At 50.2% G+C, this 23,096-nt stretch overlaps 2 protein-coding genes across 9 annotated transcripts; one reads left to right on the forward strand and one right to left on the reverse strand.

Annotated features, from left to right (window-relative positions):
• Window positions 1–302: 302 nt before the first annotated feature.
• LOC131672781 (uncharacterized protein C6orf132 homolog) lies at window positions 303–11,949 on the reverse strand. Of its 3 annotated transcripts, none has more exons than XM_058950235.1 (4): window positions 11,481–11,949; window positions 4,679–4,717; window positions 4,438–4,560; window positions 303–3,910 (listed from the first exon to the last, which is right to left on the reverse strand). In XM_058950235.1, exons 1-4 carry the CDS (start codon window positions 11,686–11,688, stop codon window positions 303–305), a joined length of 3,978 nt encoding a protein of 1,325 aa, XP_058806218.1. In that variant the 5' UTR covers window positions 11,689–11,949. The 3 variants fall into 3 exon arrangements, with proteins under 3 accessions (XP_058806218.1, XP_058806220.1, XP_058806219.1); XM_058950237.1 differs by lacking the exon at window positions 11,481–11,949 and adding an exon at window positions 7,195–7,658; XM_058950236.1 differs by lacking the exon at window positions 11,481–11,949 and adding an exon at window positions 5,298–5,487.
• On the forward strand, window positions 7,059–22,985 carry LOC131672782 (dual oxidase maturation factor 1). Of its 6 annotated transcripts, XM_058950239.1 has the most exons (9): window positions 15,831–16,020; window positions 18,799–18,971; window positions 19,602–19,659; window positions 20,104–20,238; window positions 20,283–20,517; window positions 20,790–21,001; window positions 21,651–21,852; window positions 22,004–22,197; window positions 22,311–22,985. In XM_058950239.1, the coding sequence occupies exons 1-8, from the start codon at window positions 15,987–15,989 to the stop codon at window positions 22,161–22,163; spliced, it is 1,209 nt and encodes a 402-aa protein (XP_058806222.1). In that variant the 5' UTR covers window positions 15,831–15,986; the 3' UTR covers window positions 22,164–22,197; window positions 22,311–22,985. The 6 variants fall into 6 exon arrangements, with proteins under 6 accessions (XP_058806224.1, XP_058806226.1, XP_058806222.1 ...); XM_058950241.1 differs by lacking the exon at window positions 15,831–16,020 and adding an exon at window positions 7,059–7,101 and having other exon boundaries at window positions 22,004–22,985; XM_058950238.1 differs by having other exon boundaries at window positions 22,004–22,985.
• Window positions 22,986–23,096: the final 111 nt, after the last annotated feature.

Here is a 23,096-nt window from a genome sequence, read left to right on the forward strand (position 1 = left end):
CGACGCGAGGGTCGTCCTTCAACGAACAAATAAAAATCTATGTAAGCATGCGTAGTCTCTCGGGCGCAAAGTATTATACACGAGCTATATCACATCGGCTATGCATTGTTGAAGCTCTACATCTACGACACGCATCCTCTTGCACTTATGATTCGCACAGCAGCGCTCGCACAGCGTATTCTCATAATCATAGTGTGTGTGTGTGTGTGCGAGAGAGAGAGAGAGAGAGAGAGAGAGAGAGAGAGAGAGAGAGAGAGCGAGCGAGAGAGGGGGGGAGAGAGCGAGAAAGAGAGTAGGCATCCTCAGAGACGATTGTCAGTGCGAGTCGCCTCTTTGAAGATACTGTCGAAGGCTTGGTCAACGTCGACAGCGTCGTCGAACAGACGATCGTCGTACAGGTGTGGCATCGTGTGGCTCCTCATCAAGCTGTTGCTCGCTTTCTTCGACTGCAAGTTGCGACTGCTTTTCGATTTGGTCTGTTTGGCCTCTCCCTGGCCAGCGCTGCTCTGGAAATATTGCTGAACCTTCTCTTCCATTTTGCGCATATTGTCCGACGCGGCCGGAGCCTCGAACTGCTTCGTAAATCTCATCGGCGACTTCGGTTTCGGCGGTTTCTGCGGGCTTGGCTGCGGCAGTTGTAGTCCTCCCTTGTTCGCCAATGCTAACTGATGCCACGACTCGGACTTGGACAAAACGATGTTTCTGGTTGGTTTGTTGGCGCAAGACATCAGGTACTCGTCGCTCGAGTCGACAGGACTCCTGATCGGCGATCGTTCGTTCTGTATTGTCGGCGCTGGCGAATTCAACTTGGACGGCATGTTCACCGGTCGGAACACCTGTTTACTATTGAACCTCTTCTCCTCGAACATGTGGATCTTCTCTTGAGCTTTGTGACTCTCGTTCAGAGCTTTCAGAGCACAAACTCTACCAACTTGGGTGGGACTGAGCGACAGGTTGTCTTTTCTAATTGTAATCTCCTGGGAGAATCTTCTGGTTGGTATTTTATCAGCAACATGCTGCTGCTGCTGCTGCTGCTGTTGCTCGTTCTGCATACGGCGAATGAGAGTCTGTTGAAGCATATTGTGACGCTGAATCTCGTCGAGGGGCGAGACATTTTTTCGTTCGGTATTAGGTACGGGAATAGTAGTCGTCTCGGCAAAGTGTCGCGGCTGAGCTTCCTTGATGCGCGTCACTACGGGATCGTAGGTCGTGGGCTCCGGGCTATCTGGCATCGACGACACGGTGGCTATGGCACTGGTGTAACGAGTGACAATTCCATCGGAACTTAGCTCTTGGTTCTCGATGTGTTCTTCGGCAACGTCCGATAATGCTTTCTCCTCGTAAACGTCGACGATCGGTTTCAGAGTATCCACCTTGTTCTCGTAGGCCGCGAAAGGTACGGCGTCAGTTTTGCTGTAATCCCGAAGTGGTTGAGGGTCCGGAAGCTTACTGAATTCGTTGTAGAGCTTCTGACAAATGGGCAGATGAGTTGCCGGCTGAGCCGATTCGGTGGGGCGGCGAGAGTCGTTCGAAATCGGCCGGACGAGGGCTTGAGAATCAGCGATCAGCGGCCGCAAAGGAGGTTGTTGAGGTTGGGCGAGTGGCTTCCGATACGGCGGATAGGCGAGGCCGTTATCGGTCGCGTAATAATTCTGATCCGACAGGTAGCCGGGGTTGTGGTAGTTCGGTGGTGCGTTCTGCTCGTAACTTGGCTTGTACATTGGCGGCGGACAGGGCATCGGCGACGCGACACTCGCGCTCGCTGCCGCTTGCGGCGGCATCGGTGACACCCGACTCGGGCTGTCGTCGCCGTGCGCCGTCGCAGGAGCGAGGCTCGGACTGGCGGTCTGCACGGAGACGTTGCTGCGCTGCTTCCTCGGCGTCCGCGGCTCTGGCTCCGACGGCCTCGCGTCGGCCGACTCGTTGCTGGTCTGTACCGCGACGCTCTGCGTCGGCGCTTCGAGCCTGCCCTCGGGCTTGGGGCGCTCGTTGCTCTGCGCGTCGAGCTGCCGACAATCGTCCGCGTAGCCGTCGTACGGCTTGCGATAGGAATACTGCTTGGCGAAGTCGCGGCGGTAATCCCCGCGATGCTGCTTCGCCGGGAAGGCCTTGCTCGGCTCTCTCGCTCTGTCGTGCGCGGCCGCGTCCGTCTTGTTCGGCGCCCTCGCGAGACTCGTCAGCAACTTGCACTTGGCCGCGCCGACGCTCGACTGGCCGTCCTGCTTGCCACTGGCGAACGGCGCGAATTGCCTGCAGAACGAGTAGTAGCTATTGTCCAGCGGCGGCGCCGCCGCCGGTGGTTGAGGCGCCGCGGGCGCGGGCGCGGCGGCGGCGGCGGCGGCGGCGAGCTTCCTTGACGGCTCCGCGGGCTTATTTTTGGCCTCGTGGTCGAATATTTTTAGCTTGGCCTGCAGCGCGCTCGTCTTGGGCGCGTAACCTGGTTTCGGCAGAGCCGAGTCCATCTTGGCGGGAGCGGCCGATCTCTCGATCTTCTGGAAGGGCGACGTGGGCGCGTGGGTGAAGCTGCTCTGCTGCTGCCTCGCCGGGCCGTGCGGCGTCTCGAACTTTTGGCGCACGTCGACGACGCCGGTTTTGCGCGCGGGCTGCGCCTCGCCGTCGGCGTCGCGCGGCTGCTTGTCGAAGTTGGTCTTGATGCTGGAGAAGCGATTCTGCCAGTTCTTGTCAGCGACCGAGGCCGGATTGCGGCAGCCGAAAGTCCCGAAGGGGCCGGCGGCGTTGCTCGCGTTGGCGTCAGTGTTGTTCTTGTTGATCAGCGCTAGAAACTTGCGGTCGTTGTCGGTCTTGGGCTCGAACAGCGGCACGGCCTTCTTGGCGCCGCTGACGTTGACGCGATCGCTCACGTCGATGGGCCTCCTCAGTGCGAAGCACCCGTTACGCACTTGCTCCGTGCCGTCGCTCTTCAGCTGCAGGTAATTCGGTATATCGATGGTGTTGGCTCGCTTGATCTTGCACTTCTTGGCCGTGAACTTGTTGTACCTGGGGCAGAACGCCGACGACCTGCGCTCCCTGCTCTCGCTCAACTCGAGGTCGTCCTTGCACAGACCGTCGAACCTTCGGCAAGCGCTGTCCTTTTTGCTCTGCAACGACTGCTGCTGATTGATCGCGTCCTTCATGCACTTGTCGTTGAAGGTGCTGTTGCTCATGGGGCTCGGCGGCTCGCTCGCGCTGGGCGCGCCCTCGACGGTCCTCTCCGCGGCGTCGCGCGCCGCCGGCGTCCGCTCGAGGACGATCTTGGGCGAGGACTCGCACGAGCTGTCGTCCAGCCAGAGCCTCGCGCGCGCGATCTCGTCGGCCGACACGCCGATCGTGTGGCGATCGACTTTGCGCCTCCGGAAGCCGTCCGCCGGGCTGACTTGCCGGCGCTCGAGCTCCTCGGGGACCTTGAGCTTGGCCAACAGGTTCGAGATGAGTCTCAGCAAGTGGAGCTTGTTCGACGAGTCCAGACTGGCGTTGTATCTGGTCAGCGTGTTGACGTCCACCCGCTTGAGAGTGTCTTGCAGGGTGGCGAGTGCCGTGTGGATGTCCGCCAGCAGTATGTCCTCGAGGAACTTGAGATCGAGCTTGGGCTTGCGCAGCGCCGCCTGCTGTTGCTGCCGCTGCTGCTCGTTGAGCGTGCTCCGGAGGCGCAGGTCCTCCTCGGAGTCGACTCCGGAATCCTCGAGGCTCAAAAGCTGGTTGTTGTCCTCGCTGCAGCTCGGACTCGCCGAGCACGAAAGCTCGAGGGCCGAACGCAGACGCTCGACTAACGCTGGTAGCAAATTGTTGCACTCACCCACTGACGCTCGCTGCTGCTGCTGCTGCTGCTGCTGCTGCTGCTGCTGCGGCTGCTGCTGCGGTCGTTGCTGCGCCGACGCCAAAGCCGCCGCTGGCAACTCCGTTTGCTGGCTTTCTGCAAATATCACGCACATGATGACTCAGCACTTATTCGAGCGGAGCTTCTTTATTCGAGCGCGACAAAGAAGGCGCGTCTTTTGCCAGAGACCGCTCAAAAATGGGGCTTTGTCGCGCGGACTCGCTGCCGCCCTGTTGCCCCCTTCTGCCGCAGCGCACGCAAGTGTCGCTAACCCGCTTTTATTTACGGACTGGTTATTTTTGCGGCGGCGGCGGTGGCGGTGACGAGCGACCGCCCTGCTCTAGGCGGACGGAAACAGAGGGCCTTTCTTGTTCGCCATTTGGTTTCGGCCGCGCGGGGACGAACCGCGCGTGCACGCGCGTCGCTCGTCTGTCGGCTCCATTGTTTCGCTCAAAGTGATCCTTTAGTTTGCGCGCGCGTCGTGGTAATTTAATAATAGACCACGATCATTCGTCATTCGAAACTGACCGCCGTCTCGTTTCGAGTATTCGTCGATATTCGTGATTCGTGAAAAGAAAAAAAAAAAAAAAAACGATATAACACGACAGAAGAATTCAAAGTACCTGATTTTGGAGTTGACGCAGCATCTCTCTGCTTCGCGTTGTCCATTTCCTCGTCAATCTCGCTTTTTTGTCTTGTGATTCCGGCGTCGCTACTTTGTCTGCGCTCCGACACACGAGATGAGTCTGTAAAATGAAATAGTTTTCAGTCGCATAAAATAAGAAGAAGCTACGTTGATTTATTCGCAAGAGATTTGTATCGAGCGAATTTATGTTGCGCTTTCGTTGAGTTTATAAAACTCACCTTGTGCCTCCGACATTTTTGATCGTTGCGACAGGACGCCTGGAATTCAAATAAAAATCCTTGTTAGCTTCATTTCCATTGCGAAGATAATTACGCTAATTTACAGTCTCGTATGCGCCGTCTGTATGATTCTGTATTCATTACTTTAGTGTATGAAGAGCAATAAATCTAAATTACAACTACAAGCACGAGCATTTTTTTCCGAGTATTTGGCTTCATTTGGGTCAATAAATTATGTAATAGATTACAATGAATACTCAAGTGTTTGAGTACTCAAAAAGTTTTGCAGACTGCAATTGGTATTTAAATTTTTTGCAATCGTTAAAAATTTGACCAACAAATTCTGAGCAAACGTATTTCGAAATTCTAATCTGTTTTATAAATGTTTATTTGAAAATTACGAGAAATCGACGTATTTAAACTTACACACTACAAATATTTTAATTGTTTAAGATCGATGCTAATGTCATTCTTACGGATAGCGTCATTTATATTTAGTACACATGGATTTGCTTTATGCAATAGTCAGAAAAATGAGAAGATATAGCTGCGGGTTGTTCAAATGAAAATATAAAACCGACTCTTCTAAATTACAGTCATATTTTTGGTTCTCAATTACCGTTCATATGTCCATATCGTGGTGTCGGCACGAAATCTCTTGGCCAGTAATAATGCATGTCGAAAAATAGAAACGAAAGAATATCACAAATACAGATACAAGAAACAGAAATAAAAAAGAAAATGTTCAATGGTAGAGTATAAAAGAAACTATCGCCAATGAAGATCGTCAATGTACCAGAGGCACTCACGACGGAGTTCACAAGACTGCGAAGCGAGGATCCATCGATCGATTCGATCGATTAACTCCCCGCTACTTTGATTTTCTTTTTTGGCAGCCCCTTGGATGATCTACTTTAGGAGAGAGAGAGAGAGAGAGAGAGACGCGAGCGAGCAGCAGCGTGATCAAACGGACTTCGATCTCACACACCCCGAGCAAGTAATTAGATCAGCTCTCTCGTGCCGAAATCAGACGTTGCACGAGACCCGCCTGAAACGCACGAGACTCAATAGCGTTCCGAATCCGGCTGATCATATTTATCGCTTGTTATTTTTAGCAGTGCTGCAATTGTTGCTGTCTTGACTTTATTAGGCGATTTCGTTAACGTGTATCGATAGCTTCGATGTCGAAGCGCAATCCATTCGCAAAAGTGATTGGCCCGAAATGGATCACGCGAAGCCTCGTCTTTCGAAAGTGAATCTCGCTGACAAGCGAGTCGAGAATTGCGATCGTGATGCGTCGCCCCCTCAAAAATCAATTGGTCAAACGGAACGAATATACGACAACCCGTCGGCCTGTCCACGCTCTCCGCTACCCGTCGACTCTTCCCTCGTGCTCTTCATTCGTAGAACTCGGCGCGAAGAGGGTAGCAAAAAAATCAGGCGCTGCGCGGCCGTAAAAGTCGCCGTAACCTTCTCCAGATATCCCTCTTCTTCTCTGCCACGAGGCGCGAGACATAATACCCGCTCGAATAGATCCTTATAAGCCATTGCGCAACCACGAAGACAACGCTGCTGCACAGAGGATGCTGCAGCAGCGTCGAGTCGTCGCGCGTACGCGGTACAGATGCCAGGAAAAAGTCTTCCGGCAGGCAATGCTCGCCAGCGACAATCGGTCGTTGTTGGCTCGGCTTTTCCTTCGGCGCGAGTCTGCCGGCCGCCTCTCGATCGTCGCGCGACCAGCAGTCTGCCGCGTTTTGTAGACCAGTTGGCAAGCGGCAATTAAGAGAGAAAATAAAGAAAAAAAACAAAAAAAAACAAATAAATAAGCGACGAGCGATTTGCGTTGTCACGGAAGCGTTCCCTTTGCGAACGATGTACCTACACGGGTCTTTTGTGCGCGAACGGCGCGAGACGCGCGTATTTTTCCGAGATTACTTGACGGATGCACCGCTAATTTAGGCTCTGAGAACAGCGCGGCTCGGTTACCTATGCTTTTAATCAAGGACATTTTCAGCTTATGCAGAGGACCACCGCCTGGTGTAAGTTACAACGATAGTCAAGCGAGAGAAAATCTCAGTGTCCGAATGTATCGCGCAAATGAACGTGCAGTCGAATCTACAGCTCGACTAGCAACAAGATAAAGCCAAAGAAGCGGTATTGCCGTATGATTTTTAACGCTTGTTTCCCTTGTGTTCGTGTGATTTTATTCGCCGTTGCCTCGTCGCCTCTCTTTTCCTCTCTCGGCCGATCGGAGGTGTTGCGCGTTGCGTCATCTCTGCTCAACTGGTGCCTCTCGGTCTGGATTATTTCGGTCCCGTTGGCGTAAACCTAGCTAGCATCAGTCTCTCGAGTAGTGGAGTTCCGGTTACCGAACGATTTTCGATTTTACAAGCTGCTCACTCGCCGCGTTTGAGATTCGCCAGGTAACTGGGCCAATTGTGCGAGCTTTGATGGCCCGCACGCGCCCGCGGTCATTGCTTTCGTTGTCGAGCGCTAAAAATAAAATTGGTTCTTACCTTGCCTGAAGCGACCGAAACGCACGAGGTTTGCTTCGACAACGTTTGAGTCGCAGTTGAAGTTCCAGTGCAGCGCACTGATAATTTTTCCGCAAGGCAGTGCCAATCGGTCGCAAAGTAAATCGCCGCACGCCGTCCTAAACACGCCATTAGTCTTCGCGCAAGTGTGATTATTGCGATAGCGTGGACTTGTCACTTTTCCCAATGGCTGGCAGCCAAGGCAGTGACGCGCAACAGTGCACGCACTCTAGCGAGTTCCTAATAAAAAGGGTTCGTAAGAGTGCTGCCGAAAGCGCGGGCGCGCGACTTTTCGTCGGGAGGTTCGCCGCGAGGAATATCCCACGGGTTGTCGTGCGTCAAAGTGGCGCGCAGTTGCACAACCGGCGCAGAGATGTCATGGCATCTCGGGAGCGCCTATGTACCAGCGGTTTTCGCCGGCGCGGCTGGCTCGTCGACGGAGACGGGGAGAAGTTGGAAAGCGGGTCAGGCCCTCTCTCGCGCGTGCTCCTCGAGTCGGCTTTCGGGCTGCTCGACGTGCGCGCCGCCGCCGCCGCCGCCGCCGCCGCCGCCGCCGCACGCCTACGGGCTGTCTTCGCTCGGCGCGTTGCGCAACGTTTTCCGCGCCCCCCGACCCCACTCGGACGACTCTCGCGCGCGTACACGACTCGACGGAGGCCGCGCGTTCGCGCCCCTTTCCAGTTCGGTAGCACCGGCCCGCCCGCAAAGTCGGCGTTTTTAGCGTCGGTTTAGCGGCCGCCTCTGACTCGCGCGCGCGATCGCCAGCACGATGGACAAGTTACATTTTCCGGCTTTCGTCGCCTCGCCCCGAAGTCGTCGCTCTTTCGGCCAGCTTATCCCACTTCGCGCTCGCTCGTCGCGACATTCGCTCGACGGAAAATTACGTTCGCCCGCCGACGTCGGCGTGCGCGCGACCTCGGTCTGGACGGGCAAAACAAAAAATAAGAAGAAAGAAAAGAAACGATGCCTTCGCGCCGAAACGAGCATCCTATTTAAAGATTAAAAAATCGCGACATTGAGTCTTGAACTTCCGTCGCGTTGTTTTGCTCGCGTCGGCGGGAGAGAAGTGCCGGCGATTCAGCCCGTCGGTCGATCATTATTTTTTTCTCTTCTTCTCCCCCTCGTCGGCTTTTTGTTTCGACAAAAAAAGGGTTGGGGTGGGGGGAGCGCTAATAGAGCCGCCTGTACTGATAGCCGGCTCGCGACTCGCCATAGGTATCAACCTGAGCACGCGCTAACTCTGCCCTCGCTCGTTTTGCTGTTGCACGCGGAAGAGCTATTTTAGTTGCGCTAAAATCCGCGCAATGTCATTTTTCGAGCTTCCTAATTAACATCTTTCAAGGAGCTGAAAAAACAAGTTGCCTCTAACTGTTTGTTTAATCTATTGTTAAACAATTCCAAGCAGATAGTTAATGTCATTAGTTAGTATTCGAATAGATCAACATTTTTATATTTCGATCCATTATTTAGATGAGAACAAAGAAAAAACATTTATTTTTCTTTTTTTAGCACCCATATTCTACTTACTGGTGTAAAAAACGTTAATAACGAAATAAACGAAATAGCTAAACCAGACACTGATAAAGTCACTCATAGCGAGAACAAAGTAGTTGACGATACCCCGCGAAAAGAACAGAGAAATACACGCGGAGCGCCTGCGGTGGAAAATATCTTCCCGAGCTTGACAAAAAAAAAAGAAACGATGGAATAGAAGAAAGAACGTTGGTCACTGTATCGCTGTAAACTCACGAGTGCCTGCGACCAGTTAGTTCCCTTTCTTACTCTCTCAGAGGCTACCGACTCTTTCTATAAATAATTTTAATACTCTATACTCTTCGTTCCCAGTGCAAAAACGAAAGCGAGAGAGAGAGAGTGAGCTTTTATACTTTCTACACACACGCCCGCGCTTAACAAAAGTTCGACTTTCATTTCGCATCTGAAATAAGCTTTCTATTTTTTTTTTGTAATAATAACGAAGAACCTTAACCGATAGCTTTTTATGAGCGCGAGCAATTTATCTATTTGTTCGGTCGCCGAAATGTCTTTTTCTCTTTCTTGCATCAATGGACGATCTTTCACTTCTCAGATGGCTTAATAAATCATTTTGGCGAGAATCCGACAGTTCCTTGTTAGCTTGGTATACGATTGGTATACGATTGGTATACGATTCTTTTTCCCTTTTTAAACACGTTTGTCAAACGATAAATCTTTTGTTGCTGTTCGCTCAAGTTAATTACAAATAGTAGTGCGCGTTGGAATCGTAACGTACGATGCGAGATAATTGGCAAGAACGATTGCGTATTAAAAATCCCATTACTCAAAGCCCGAGCAAACTATGTACTCTCGAAATGCGAAAACCTGAAAAAAATGAGATAGCCATGTAAGGCGAGCTCCGCCCGACGACGCCGCCGCACTAAAGCTGCACCGACGATTGTTGCAGGCGATCGCGGGAGAAGCTTTCGTCCTTAAAAAGTAAGAGACGCGCTTGCATTCCAGCGTTGCCTATTCTCCGCGAAAAATAGCTGAGCGGGCGCTCGAATCGTATGTTCGTTTTGTCTGCGGCTGTCGGCCGAAGAAAGCAGCGAGTTGTATTTTCGGGTTCCCCGGCGATGAGCGCCGCCGGTGTGTACCGAAATGGCCATACTGCGCGCGCGAGAAGGAGAGCCGGGAACCAGCGCAGGCTTTTCGAGCATACAGGCCTATACCCACTGCACCGCTGCAACGGCGAAGGCGTCTGTGGATCGACGGATAACTACTCTCAATGCTGTTCCGCATTATAGATCGGAGTTGCAAGCCGTACAATGGGCATGCTCATGGGGAATTTACGTTTCTTTTTCGGTTTACGTAGCACAACTACGTTGCGTGCTATTCGAACAATGAGCGCACGTTCGCCGGTAACTAAACGCGCGCCAACTGCCAAGCATTCGCTACGAACAAGTTTTTTCATTAAAAGGTCAATTTTCTAATATCAATAAAGGGAATACTTTATTTCAATTTGAGAACGGATTTTTCTCATTTTCCGGGAAATCTTCTTAACTCGGCAGTTACGAATGCAAAATAATGAATCAATGCAAGGCACATATCTATAACTGACTTATTATTATTTTCCGAATCCAGCCATTCGATTGAAAGTATAACACTTTAGTTAACCCAAAAGTGAAGGAAGTCGCTGCAATAACTGGAAAAATAAATAAACGTCGAAAATAACCTATACCTCACAACGAAATCGTAATCAACGAAGCATTGCCATTCGCCTGCTAAAGATAACCGAATCATAAAGAACTAATGCACGCCGCGCGTACGAGACAGCTGCTGGTATATTATTGCACGAGGCCGAAAGGTAAATGCGAATAATGATATAATTATTATAGGAGCGAACAATGAGAATTTCCCAGCCGCGGGATCGCAACGTCTCAGCTGTGTAGGGTCGATGACGAAACGTCCGTTCCTTCATCTCGTGCGTGATATATACGTCAGCGTGTCGGCAAAGACTTCTAATTGGAAGATTTGAATCGTGATTTCGCCTCCGTTTTGACTCGCACCCAATGAGCAATGCGAAGATATAAGAAAGTTGGCCGGACCAATGTAAACACGCGAGAGCGAAAATGCGCATCAACAGTTGCAATCCCAAAATGCGATATCTGGATTTGACTGTTACCTTTGTCAGCCACCGGCTATTCGTAGGAAGGCACTCGGCGAATCGATCGCGTTGTGGTACTTTTGATAAACGCCGTTCGGAGCAACTAGTAGCGACAGTGGCGCGTGAGCACGCTGTGTCTTTGATATAATTGTCGCGCGCGCAATTAAGCCCTGGCGCCGTTTGCGACCGCAAACACACAAAATGAGATCCGTATTCGTCGACAACGTCGATTCGCATTGACGCGAGCAATTCAGCGGCTCAGATCTAGAAAACGAATACACAAATCGCTCGGCGAGACGAGGCAGATGCGCGCGCGCGCGCGGGTACTGTGCATCTTTGTTTCTCGGCCGGCCAAACAATTGTCAGGTGTCGATGTATGCAGAGACCGAGCAGCAAGACGATTCACACCGAGCATATGGCAACGCGAATCGGAAGGCGGTCGAGCAGCGCGCATTCCGAGTGAAAAAATCGGGCAACCCGACCATTTATGGCGCGTCTCGCCTTCACTACTATTTGCTATTCCACGCTCTGCCCTCGTCCGTCGCGCGTATCGCGCGGAGAGCATCGGACAGCCGACGCCGTGAAAAACATCGGCGGCACGCAAAAATGAGGGACGACTGGCACGTACCTTCGGCCGGTGGTGGTGGTGGTATGGTAGCGAGTCGTGGTAGTGGTGGTTGTGGTGGTGGTGGTGGTGGTGGTGGTGGTGGTGGTGGTGGTGGTGGTAATGGAGGGTTGTCGTGGTGTTTGGCGGGCGATGCTTTGAGACGACTGCGCCAAAGCCGGATGAGCTCGCTGGTGGTGCCGGCGGCGTTGGCGCTGCTGAAGTGTGGCATCACTCGCGCCGAAATAGCTTGCGACCGAAATAGACCGACAAACCCACCAAAAACGCTCGAAAATCGGCGCAATTTTCACGCGCGCACGCGAGCGCGTTGGTTTTTTGAACTTTCCCGCCGCGGGCAGGGGCTAAAGCAGCTTTCGGACTGCCTGTACGATCGGCCGACTCTCGGGGTTGTTGCGTCAATCGGCCATCAAAGTCTTGTAGCCAAGTTCCGTGTACGTTTTGGTCAATGTTCATAAGCAAAGACTGCTACGTCCTGTAATCAGTAACAAACGCGAAAAGCTTAAAAAATACGAAGTATTGATATGAAATTTTTTATCATTTATAATTTGGATTCATTCGTTTTCCTTCGACATTAACAAATAATTAAATTGTAGATACGAATTTGTAAACGCGTTCCTCGATTAGAATTAACATAAGTTATTTTTAGATGCTCTTGAAATTCGAAATCTTATAGAAACAGGAGAATTTGTTAAGGCTTTGATGAAGTAATAAAATAGTTGCGCTTACCCCAAACGCAGATACGATATACGGTAAGAAGCAGATGTTCCTGTACGCTCTATAAATTTGAACGTGCGACATTAATGACTCGCGTTGAAAGAAAAAAATCGTCTCATTTTAATTACAATGGAATATAACAAGCAAGACACTTTTAGATCAATTCAATATAGACTTCGTCGGCGATGAAAATAAATGTCACGCTTGTTTTGTATGGAAGTAAGTATCAAAATAATACGATACGTATAAAGCGCTTAAGATGAGTTTTACATACTCGAAGCATTAGAGGCCAAAAAGTGCACTTACTCGATTTTGTTTTGAAGACAACTGTTGGGCTTCAACCCAATTTCAATTAAATGTTTCCTCGCGTGTTCTCGTTATATCGCTACACTTTCATTGAAATTCCCGCTACCAGATTAATAATTTTGACGATGTCATCTGATTATACTGATGAAAGCAACGTTACATCAAAGTCTTAATTGCGCAGATCTTTGTGTGCGAGGTTAAATACAGTTTCCGTGTATTTATCCAACCTTTTCGACCAGTTTATTTTTTCTTCTGTCATCGCTCGGGTATAATTTATATTATTTCAATGGAAAAAATCTCTATGAAAATAAGAAATTTCGTGGTCGAAAATTTTGAATTCAAGAAATTTTATTCAAGTATACTGGAAATTAAAAAACTTGTTATAACAAACTATTGTTATTATCCTGGATACTACATTAAACGTTAGTAATGAAGGATTTTTCATAGAAAAATTTCATGGATTAATTGAGCAATATTATTGCCATCTAAGGCGAATCAGGTACGAGATGGCAAAGTAAGTCGAAGAAAAATATTCTTACAAGTGCATCTATACATCCCGATTAAATGTGACGATGAGAAACACCGAGGCTCTTACAAAGTGATGAAAATCTACAAGCAACTCATGCTCACTTCGTACGAGCGACGTAAAACTACGCGAAACACGGTCGCATCGCCACGTTAAGATGATTTTCGCACAAACGAACGACGTTTGAAAACGCTTGCCTAATTTTCCAGCAGCAGCAACGGAAGCAGCACTCGAAGCAAAGCCAACCGAATCGCCAAGGGAATAACGCTCGACGGCCCGTACGGAGATGGAGCGTGCGAGACGGCGTTCCGACGCACACTCGTAGCGAACGACGGCAAAGGACTGCGCGTGAAAAAGCGCGGCCGCGTGGACGGCGCAGCTTCCGCCAGGCGAATACGGCTATACAGAGCATGTACACAGGCTCGATCGAAAAGCTAAGGCGAGCGAGAGAGCGAAGCGGAGCCGAAGCGCGCGCAATTCGCGGCTAGCTGCTCTGTTAATCACGCGACGGCGGCAGTGGCGGGAGGGGCAAGCGTGCTTATGGGCAGGTGCTCTCTCTCCCGCGAGTTTTTCGCGTAAGGAAACTTGCGCGCACTTCGTTGCGGATTACTTCATTGTCGTAGGCGCTGACCCGTCCGCGAGATCGAACTTGATTCTGTAAGCGACGGTGCTAATGCTCCGCTGTCGTGCGCGCCAATCCAGCGAAAACCGGCGTGCGCTACGATCGCGTTCCTTGCGTCAAGCTATTTTCGCCCGTTCTTTTTCGTACGTTCGTACGTTTGCGCCGTCGGACTCCTTAATAATTGGAGGTGAGTAGCGGTCAGCGGATTCATTTGAAATTCTCGAAGAGATAGCTAGCGAAAAAGTAGCATCGACGGGAAAGGAAATCCAGGGAGAAGGAGAAAAACTGGAGCAAGAGCACATGATTACTCGGAATGATCGCAATATTTTTAGAACGATGACGGCTGAGCGTTGCGCTGGCAGCGTCGATTCGACACGGAGAACGAATTTGGCGAAAGCCTCCGCGCGCGCTTCGGGCCCCCACATAGCCAAAGCGCGGGGCAAAGCGACAAATCCGACCTTCGAGGCGCGTCCCGTTGATAAGCCCGCTCGGTGGCCCGCCGATCTCCGTGCAGCTCGATAAGCTCGTTACGGAGAGAGGAGAATATTGCGCAGCGCGGAGCTCGCGCGGGACGAGATCAAATTCAAGAGCAGAGAGAAGCGAGAGAGAGAGAGAGAGAGAGAGAGAGAGAGAGAGAGAGAGAGAGAGAGGAAAAAAAAAAAGAGCGAAGCATGCCGCCACGAGACCATGACCGACCTAAACTAGACGCGCTACCGCGAGAGAGTATATATCGCGCTCTCCTACTCGCAACGCATGCCTCGACTTGACCCAATTCCCATAAAACTCGCCAATATTTCGAACTCGCACCGCCTGCTAATTGTCCGCAGCGATCACTCTCGGCGATACGTGTCTTTCCCGGTGCGCGCTTATCAAATTATAACTGGAGCGAGAGGTGGAGATACACTTAAAAAGTGTACCGGAACAATGGCCCGATGAAAAATTATACGTTGCGATCGCCTTGAGACCCGAAAGTCCGTAGCTAGAACGAATGCCGCGCGTACAAACCGACATCGCCGAGCGCAGCTTCCAGTCGAACGCGAGACAACTCTGCGCTTGGCCGTCTAGGTTTAATCAGCCAAGAAGCGCGTCACTTCCGAGGTCGAAACAAGCGGAAACGTAGACCTTCGCGAAACCAGCAAGCTCGCTTGGCGTCGACACCTGTCGACACAGGATCGGCATCTTTCATCTATTAGTCGCGCCGCTCGAAAGCAGAAATTATAAACGTCGAAGGTGAAAAAAAAACATATAGACATTATCGCAAATGCGACCTTCCCATTCGTTTGAGCGGCACCTGCAATTCGATCGGGTTGCAATTGTCGCTCGTCGAGGCGTTAATCAGGCAGACTCGCGCCGATAAATTGGAATTGCGTACGCGCGCTCTCGAGCGTCAAGTGTGTGCGATCAATTTCTAGACGCAAAGACATTCTTTTTTACTATAATTTAATTTCAGTTGAATTTAATCGAACAATCACGTTGAGCCACCGCATATCACTACAAGGATTACTTTTCGATACGCCCACACGACAATGTATCAAGTTTTTTGGACTTGCCGCGTATATATAACATATGTATTCTTGTAAAAGTTATGCTTGTGCAACGAAAAATCGATAGTATCCATCTTCAGTCACAAGCGGGAATTGATTTTAGACGAGTAAATTTTTTTGTATCTATAATTTTTCGTTCCTTCTTCAATCCAATAAATTATATTTCATTACACGTACAGACTAAATTAACGTTAAGTATCCGTATCCGCATCCGTAAGTTATCGAAAATATAATTCAAATGTGAATAGAGTTTTCGTAAAATTACTCATTTCCCAAAAATGTTCACGGCCCCGTCGGACAAGAAAAGATCCGAAGGTGCAAGTGACCGCTCTCATGCGGAGCCCTTTGACACGAACGTCAGTTGCTCGTAAGTCGCATCGGGTACCAGCTAAAACTGCGCGCGCGGCATCACAGCCTCCGGCTGTGACGACAAAGGAGCGAGGCGAAAAAGAAGAATCGCGCGACAGCTGTAAGGTGGCAGTACATGTGAGGCCCCGCAAAGAGTCCCCTTCTCTCGGCGCAGTGTCTTATGTGTCTCTCCTCTCTCGTCGATAAATCCGCGCGCTCGGCGCGGCTCGCGGAGGCCGCTAACTTTCGAGGCCCGCTAACCTACTTGGGGCCCTCAGTCGAGCACGCGCCGCTGTGCCGAGCGATACACCCGACGCGCGCGCGCTCTCTCTCTCTCAACTCGCCGCAGCCGCAATCACGACGAGTGCAACCACGTGCGCGGTCGCGCGGCCGAGCCATGCTACCCCCCGAGTAGCTCACGATCGCCACGCAACCGCTTGACGCCTCGCATGCGCACGCTCCCTTCGACGGCGCCGAGCAACGGTAACTTTCTCAGCGCTTTCCTTCTCCGCGCGCCTCTCTCGCTTTTCTTCTTTCCTTTCTCCGGATATTCCACTTGTTCCTCGCGCTGCTAGTGAGACGAGTGCGTTCTTGTTCCTTCGCTCGTGCAATTGCGAAATGCACGTGTTGCCGGTGGCCGCGGCACGACGACGACAGACATTTTTCAGGAATCTCGATGGTTTAGTTTTGTTCTGTCTTGTCGCGTATGGGTTTTGGAAAAGGTGACTGCGCACGGGAGAAACGTGCCACGAGGAAAAGACCAAAATTCGAAGAAGCAACAAGGCAGCTTCGCCAAGTTAAAACTTGTGTCGGATCTTTCTGCGGCCAGGGTATATTTTGTTCATTTGGTACTAGAAAAATTTGAAAGGTAACTCGTACGTGCAAGAAGAATCGAGCGCTAATTGCTCGGATGTCATTGGTTCTCGCACTTTCGATTTTCGATGTACGCCACGCTCGGCGTGAGAGAGAAAAAAACATACGTGTATATAGTGACGGTGAAACTCGTCCGCGAGCTTCTTTCGATGTCTGGAGCTCGGAGAGAAAACGAAAGCGCGGACCGCTATTGTTAATCCGTTGCTTTGAACGATGATGGATCGTGTTCGGCATACGATGTTGCGGCTCCGATTGATTTGACGTTAAACAGGTGTTGATTCGGTCGCGCGTTAACGAGCAACACGCAACGCGTTCCCGACAACCACCGAATTGGGAGTACTGTCCACTCTGCTCAGCGGTCCTGGCAAATTTTTTCGCAACGCGAACGCGCCCGTTAACCACGGTAAGAAAATTCTGCAAAACTCGAAAGACTAACGTATCTTTGTTGACGCAACATCGCGCATCGAAAATCTTACTTTCACGAGCACGGCGCTGCCGCGGCAGCGCGCGCGCTCGCACACACGGCACGCGAATGAAGACAAAAAGAAAAAACTGAATCAATAATTTTCAAGGTCCGTCGTTCCCACAGGCATTAAAGTGTAAAATAAGAAAATAACTAGAACGCGAATTATCGTGTTCATTGAGTAAATATTATTATTGGCACTTCAATTATTTATCAATGGAAGGTCGGATATAGAGTTTGTTCGCGTTACGTAATTATGAATAAATACTTTCCGCGTTACACATCGCGTCAAAATCGACAAAGAAGCTTTTCGCGCTTCTACATTCATTTCCTGCTCGCTCAGTAAGAAATTGCAAAGCGTATCCCGATGCATGGTAATGCCGGGGTATAAATATTTAACGAATCGCACATTAATAATAAAAAAAACAGCTGTTGAATAATACTAATTTAACGTAAACATTATATAATCGTTACGTAAAAATACAAATATTTCGTATCCCTCATTAGCATAATATAATATAATGCTCGTTAGCTCTACATAGATATTCGCAATCGTAAATCGAGCCAAAGTAAAATAAACAAAGTTGATGATGTATATTAACAAGGACGATGTTTTAGCAGCAAAGTAAGTAGATGAATACCGAGTACGGTAAGACGCTGCCTCATACCGAAACCGGTATGAATCTACTTACATCTATATCAAGTTGGCGTCTGACCACGTACGTTGCCTATCTACTTGATGTGTGTACTGTCTCTCTCTCGCTGTTGAAACAATGTGAATTCTCTATTTTTTCTCAGCCATTACGGGTTTTGCGGTTTTACTACTAGTTAGTACTACATTAATGTGGAAAAATAAAGTGTTGCAACGAGACTATAACAATATTGAATAAAAAATGTTGCTAATTAATAATTGCAAAATGAAAATAAATAGCATGTTGTCTTTGAAAGAATCAGTGCGATTAATCAGATAAAACTGAATGCCAAAATAAAATCGGCACTCGGCAAAAATGCAAAAATCAGATGTTGATCACGTACATCGTCAAAAGAGAGAGAAAGAAAGAGAGAGAAAGAAAGAGAGAGAACCAATAAAACGCTGACTATAATACATGCCGCTCTGTCTTGAAAAGATAAAAATATTCGTGTAGGTAGGTAGCGAACGCGGTTAGCAACACATGCGCCTCGAGGCGAATGTACAGCTCTCTCGGACACTGCTCTCTCTCTCTCTCTCTCTCTCTCTCTCTCTCTCTCTCTCTCTCTCTCTCTCTCTCTCTCTCTCTCTCTCTCTCTCTCTCTCTCTCTCTCTCTCTCTCTCTCTCTCTCTCTCTCTCTCTCTCTCTCTCTCTCTCTCTCTCTCTCTCCGTTTCTCAGGACACAAAGGTGTAACGAAGAATATCAGCGCGCCGACGCCGCGCATTTTTCCTCTTTTTCCTCGTCTGCCTCAGCGCTCGTGCGTGCAGCTCGCCTCTCATAATCGAGCGACCGTCGGATTCCGCGTCCGAACCACGCGAGTTTGTTTAGACCGCTTATACGACGCGCGAAACCTTGGGACGTGGCGATACGGGCAAGCTGGGTTCTTCCTTTGTTTGGCGCAGGTTTTTTCTCCTGACGTGCGGTCGGGAGAAGGATGCGAATGACCGAGCTCCGGCTCGCTGCCACTCGCACCGTGAACTTTCAGCGGGCTCCGTTTTCCCATCGACGAATTCCCGTTCGTACTTTTCGTTCGCGTTCGCAGAACGATCTATATGTGCGCGAGCGTTCTCGCTCGCGCGATTGAAATTGGCTATCGGCTAACCCCCGAATGGCCGAGGCTGTGCATTTGGAACGCCGTCGCGGTGCGACAAGGCGTTTGCGGCGGCATGCGGGCGAAATGAAAATGTGCACGCGGAGCACGAGCTGCTGAAGCACCGAAAACAATGTGATTTCAGGAACGACCATGAAGGGATGGTTCGATGCGTTTCGAGACGATGGCGGGCCGACGTTGTACAGCTACAGCAACCGGACCTCCGTCACCGGCGACATCAGTCTAATTATGATCTTCGCCATCTTCGGCACAGTCTACGTCGCCTTTCTGCTCATATTCGCAGGCATACGCAAAGAGGTTTGGCTTTCGCGACAATACTACGAGATACCGATGCTTTCCCATGCATCCTCTTATGCAGTCATTCGAGTGCGCGCGCTCAAACTACCGTGTTTTCGCCTTTTTGCAAGTCGCGCTGCTTTCTCTTTATTTGTTTAAAGCCTCGAACGACGACTTTCTCCGTGGATCCGACTCGCGCGCGCGCGATCGGACGCTACGTCGCGAGCGGTCGTCACCGGACCCCCCGTGACCAGCTACGAGCGCGTGGCAATGAACGACGGTCGTGTCGATGCATCACAACACGCCTCATTCTTTCACTGTCGAATCAGCGCTGCTTACACAAAGACCATTATGTCATCGAGCGATCCACGGCACTCGAAGAAATTTCGATGGCGAGCTCGCCGCCGCTCGGCGTAGAAAAAACGATCGATATAGGCTTACATAGCGACCATTGTACCATCGACTGGCATTGGCGTGTTGCGCGCGCGTCCTTGGCCTACTTCGGGCAAAAAGAGCGCGCAAAAGGTGCGCGACAGCGCGGCAATAGCCGATCGTCGCTGCAGCGCACACGGCCGGCCCGCGACGAAAGTGACGCGAGAGCCGAATGCGCCAAGACGACGTCACGGTGTGACATGTGCGTGTATGTTGCAGAGATTGACGACCTTCCTGACGGTGACGCTGGTTTGCTTCGTTGGCATGACAATCGAGCGTACGTATTCGTCACAGTTCATTTGGTTTTTGCGCGATGCGCGGGTAACCGACGCGCGTCACTTGCGTACCGGCGCGATCAAGCGAAAAAAGAAAAAGCGCTGGCTTGCCATGATAAATCGATCTTACTTTGAATTTCATTAGTAAGGCGCGCATTTTCACGTATTCAAATGTCTCGTTACGCCAGTACCTCTTTGCCAGTATTACGCATCAGAGGCTAATCCGAAATGCGATGACGTGTGAACGAAACGAAGCCTTTTGATCCTTTCGTGATATATTAGAGCCGAACGTCAAATAAGCTTAGAAGCAACGCATAGTAATTAATCGGTTCCATAATTACTCTGCGCTTTAGCTTTGTTATATATAACAAGAGTGCCTCTCTCGTAATTGCTGTATGGATTATCATTTTCTTTTTCGGGTGCACGACGTGAATCTTATCCCACAGTCGGCCAATACGGCTCGACGTGGCACACGAGCACAGCGACCATCGTCAGTTCCTACACCGCCTTCTCGAAACAAAGGATGACCGCCGAACTTGGTGGATACATCGGTCTTATGCACATAAACATCACCTACAGAGGTGAGCATGAAAAAAAACATCGTTACACCCTGTAACTCACGCAGTCGTATACCCGCGCACAGTATTACCGGAGAATTCCGACATGAGTGACGTCGAGTACAACGAGAGGTTTTACTGGACGAAACCGCACGAGATGACGGACTGCTTCAAGGACGCGCTGCACCGCGGAACGCCGTTCCCCATAGTCGCGCTCGCCGAGTACTTTAGCCTGCGTCAGGAGGGTTTTTCCTGGGGTGTCAAGTATCGCGAGGCTGGCTACTACGTTGACGTCATACTCTGGTAAGACACGACATATTCCTCGAATCGTTCAAAGCCGTCAGACTCGCAATGAGCTGCTTCTTTCATCTCCTGTTGCTGTTCGTTAGCCTCCGCGGTAGCGGCATAGAAAAAAAAAAACAAAAACAAAAAACCAATCATTTGCCGATCGCGTGCCAAGAGAGGCGGGAAAAAAAAACGCGCCGAAGGCGATTTGTATTATTACGATTAGCTCGTCAAAGTTGTCTCTGTGAGCGCTCGTAAGCAATGATTTTTTTTTGTCGGTGCCCACCAAGGACATCCTTCGCGTCTTGGTGCATGACGGTCGTACTGTTGATGATGGTGCCGAGGTACGGCGCCTACGGCATGATATTCACCGGCCTGTGCATGCTGTTCGCCAACCTGACCTACTGGTCTCTACTGCCCTGCGAGCCGCTGGTAGCGCACGTCGACGGATCCATACTCGTCTTCAATTTCGGCTGGAACTACTGGTTGGTTCTGGTTGCTGGTAAGTTGCTGGTAAGGTAACCTCGAGTCGCATCCGTCTGCATAATAAACGAGAATGACGATGTAATGGCGCGTGGAAGGCAAAAGAGAGGCGAATGGTAATGATCGTCATCCAGCGCGTATATTCCTGAAATACCATACTCGAAAGTCAGCCGCCTCGACATCGCGAGCGATCCTTACGCTTGGCGCGGATGCAGCAACTTGCCTTCGGGCTGGCTTACGCCCGGTTATCGGTACCGCGCACGCACAACAAAGGCAATTATCTCGGCTTTCGGCGGGCGATGCGCGGGCGTCGTTGCCAGCTCTCGCGAGTAGTTGTATAACGTTGCGTGCCTAGCCTACCATCGCTCCTCGTTTGCATATTCCATTTGGGATGGAACGGATCGATAAATTATACCGCTAATGGTGCGTGCGTGCGTGCCAACTCTAGCGAGCGCGTCGTACGTCTCCTTCGACGCCGCGAAAACGTGCAATCGTCCCGTGTTATGCTAATCGTCGCGAACGACTGGTTTTCGGGTGCGTATTATCGCGTCGCTTCGCAATTCGCGGAGATGGCCTTTTGCCGGTCCCACGGCTCCTCTCCGTATACTATATTTTTCGATCGCGCAATGAAGCTAAAGACGGCAAGTAAACGCGATCGTTCATTGCAGGAGTGGCATTTCTGTTGGCGGGAATTGTCATCACAGCGATAGATATGATTTTCCCACACTCGTTCTCGACGATCTTGGAAGTCGACTACGACACGCCGTACGACAGGCACGTAATCATCGAGGAAAGTTTCGACACGCGGAGGAAAGACGCTCGAAGGAAAATGACCAGGAGCGAGGACTCTTTCACAGATCAATTTATGAGGTAAAGCCATTATTTTCGCGATAGAAGCCGCTTGTGCGCGGATAAATGCCAAACGACGGAGGAGATTACAAATACTCCGAGCGTTCGGTTTCGTCCACGACGGAAAGAAAAACGACAAGGAGAAAAAAAAAAGTAATGCTTTATGTTGCAGTCAAGTATCATCCAAGTTAGTCAACGGAAACAAAGACGATCAGCGGGGATTGGTAAATCGCGGCTACATACCACATCCGTCGGACATGATGCACGAAGATCATTCGAGCAAAAGTAACTGGTCTTATCCATTTCCTGCGACATCACGACGACCCGTGTAACAAACTCACACGATTAGCCGGCGATGTATTACGAGTGTGTTTTTCATATTTGCGTGTTCACAATTCGCAATTTCTCTCTCTCTCTCTCTCTCTCTCTCTCCCTTTTATCTTTCGTATGGCTTTGTAATTTTATTTAAACCTGTGCAGAATTCTCTCTCGGGGGTCACTGCCTCGGTTTCCTCGGACTGTGCGTGACTCATAACGAACAACTTTCAAAACGGAGCTATATAAATTCCAGTGTAGTACGTATTACAATGTAAATCGATGAAAATGAAAAACGTGTAAATATACAGCAATTTAGATGTAAAATAAAATAAAAAATACAAATGTCGCGTAGATCGAGAACAAAGAGCTTTCTCATTTGGCAAGTGTGCGAGTATCGGAAAGCTCGGGAAGGAAAGCGACGACGAGCGGAGAATGATAATCGTCTCTCCGTCGGATTTCTCAAGCGAGCGCGCGTCACTTTAGTACTGCGAGCCATTAAAAAGAAGGCTCATAACTCAGGGAAGAGCCGTGTTGTAGGTCTTTACGATCGTTTTCGTAAAGAATGAAAGAAGGCGAAGAAGCGTCCAGTGGACGCGTCGCGTCCTTCTGCTGCTCGCTTCCCCGCGTAATGATAATGAGAAGTGAGAGAGAGAGAGAGAGAGAGAGAGAGAGAAATGTGCCAGCTGTGGAGTCGTGGTGGCGAAAGACGCGACGCACCGGTGTGCAGCAGAAAGAAGCCTCTTTCGTCACCCCATACTGCCAAGCACGCGACTTTGCATCCTTTTCTCTCTCTGTCTCTCTCTCGCAATCTCACCTTGCGATTCTCCGCGCGCGACGGCGAAAGTCACCGTGTACACGTGATGATGCGGGCTCTCCGCGACAATGGGGCTGCGGCAATTAGCTGCCGCAGCCTCGTTTTCATTCTCCTTACTATACTTACTCCCGTCT

This window comes from Phymastichus coffea, unplaced genomic scaffold (assembly GCF_024137745.1).
Source record: "Phymastichus coffea isolate CEN01 unplaced genomic scaffold, Cenicafe_Pcof_1.1 PCOF00158, whole genome shotgun sequence".
Lineage (NCBI taxonomy): Eukaryota > Metazoa > Arthropoda > Insecta > Hymenoptera > Eulophidae > Phymastichus > Phymastichus coffea.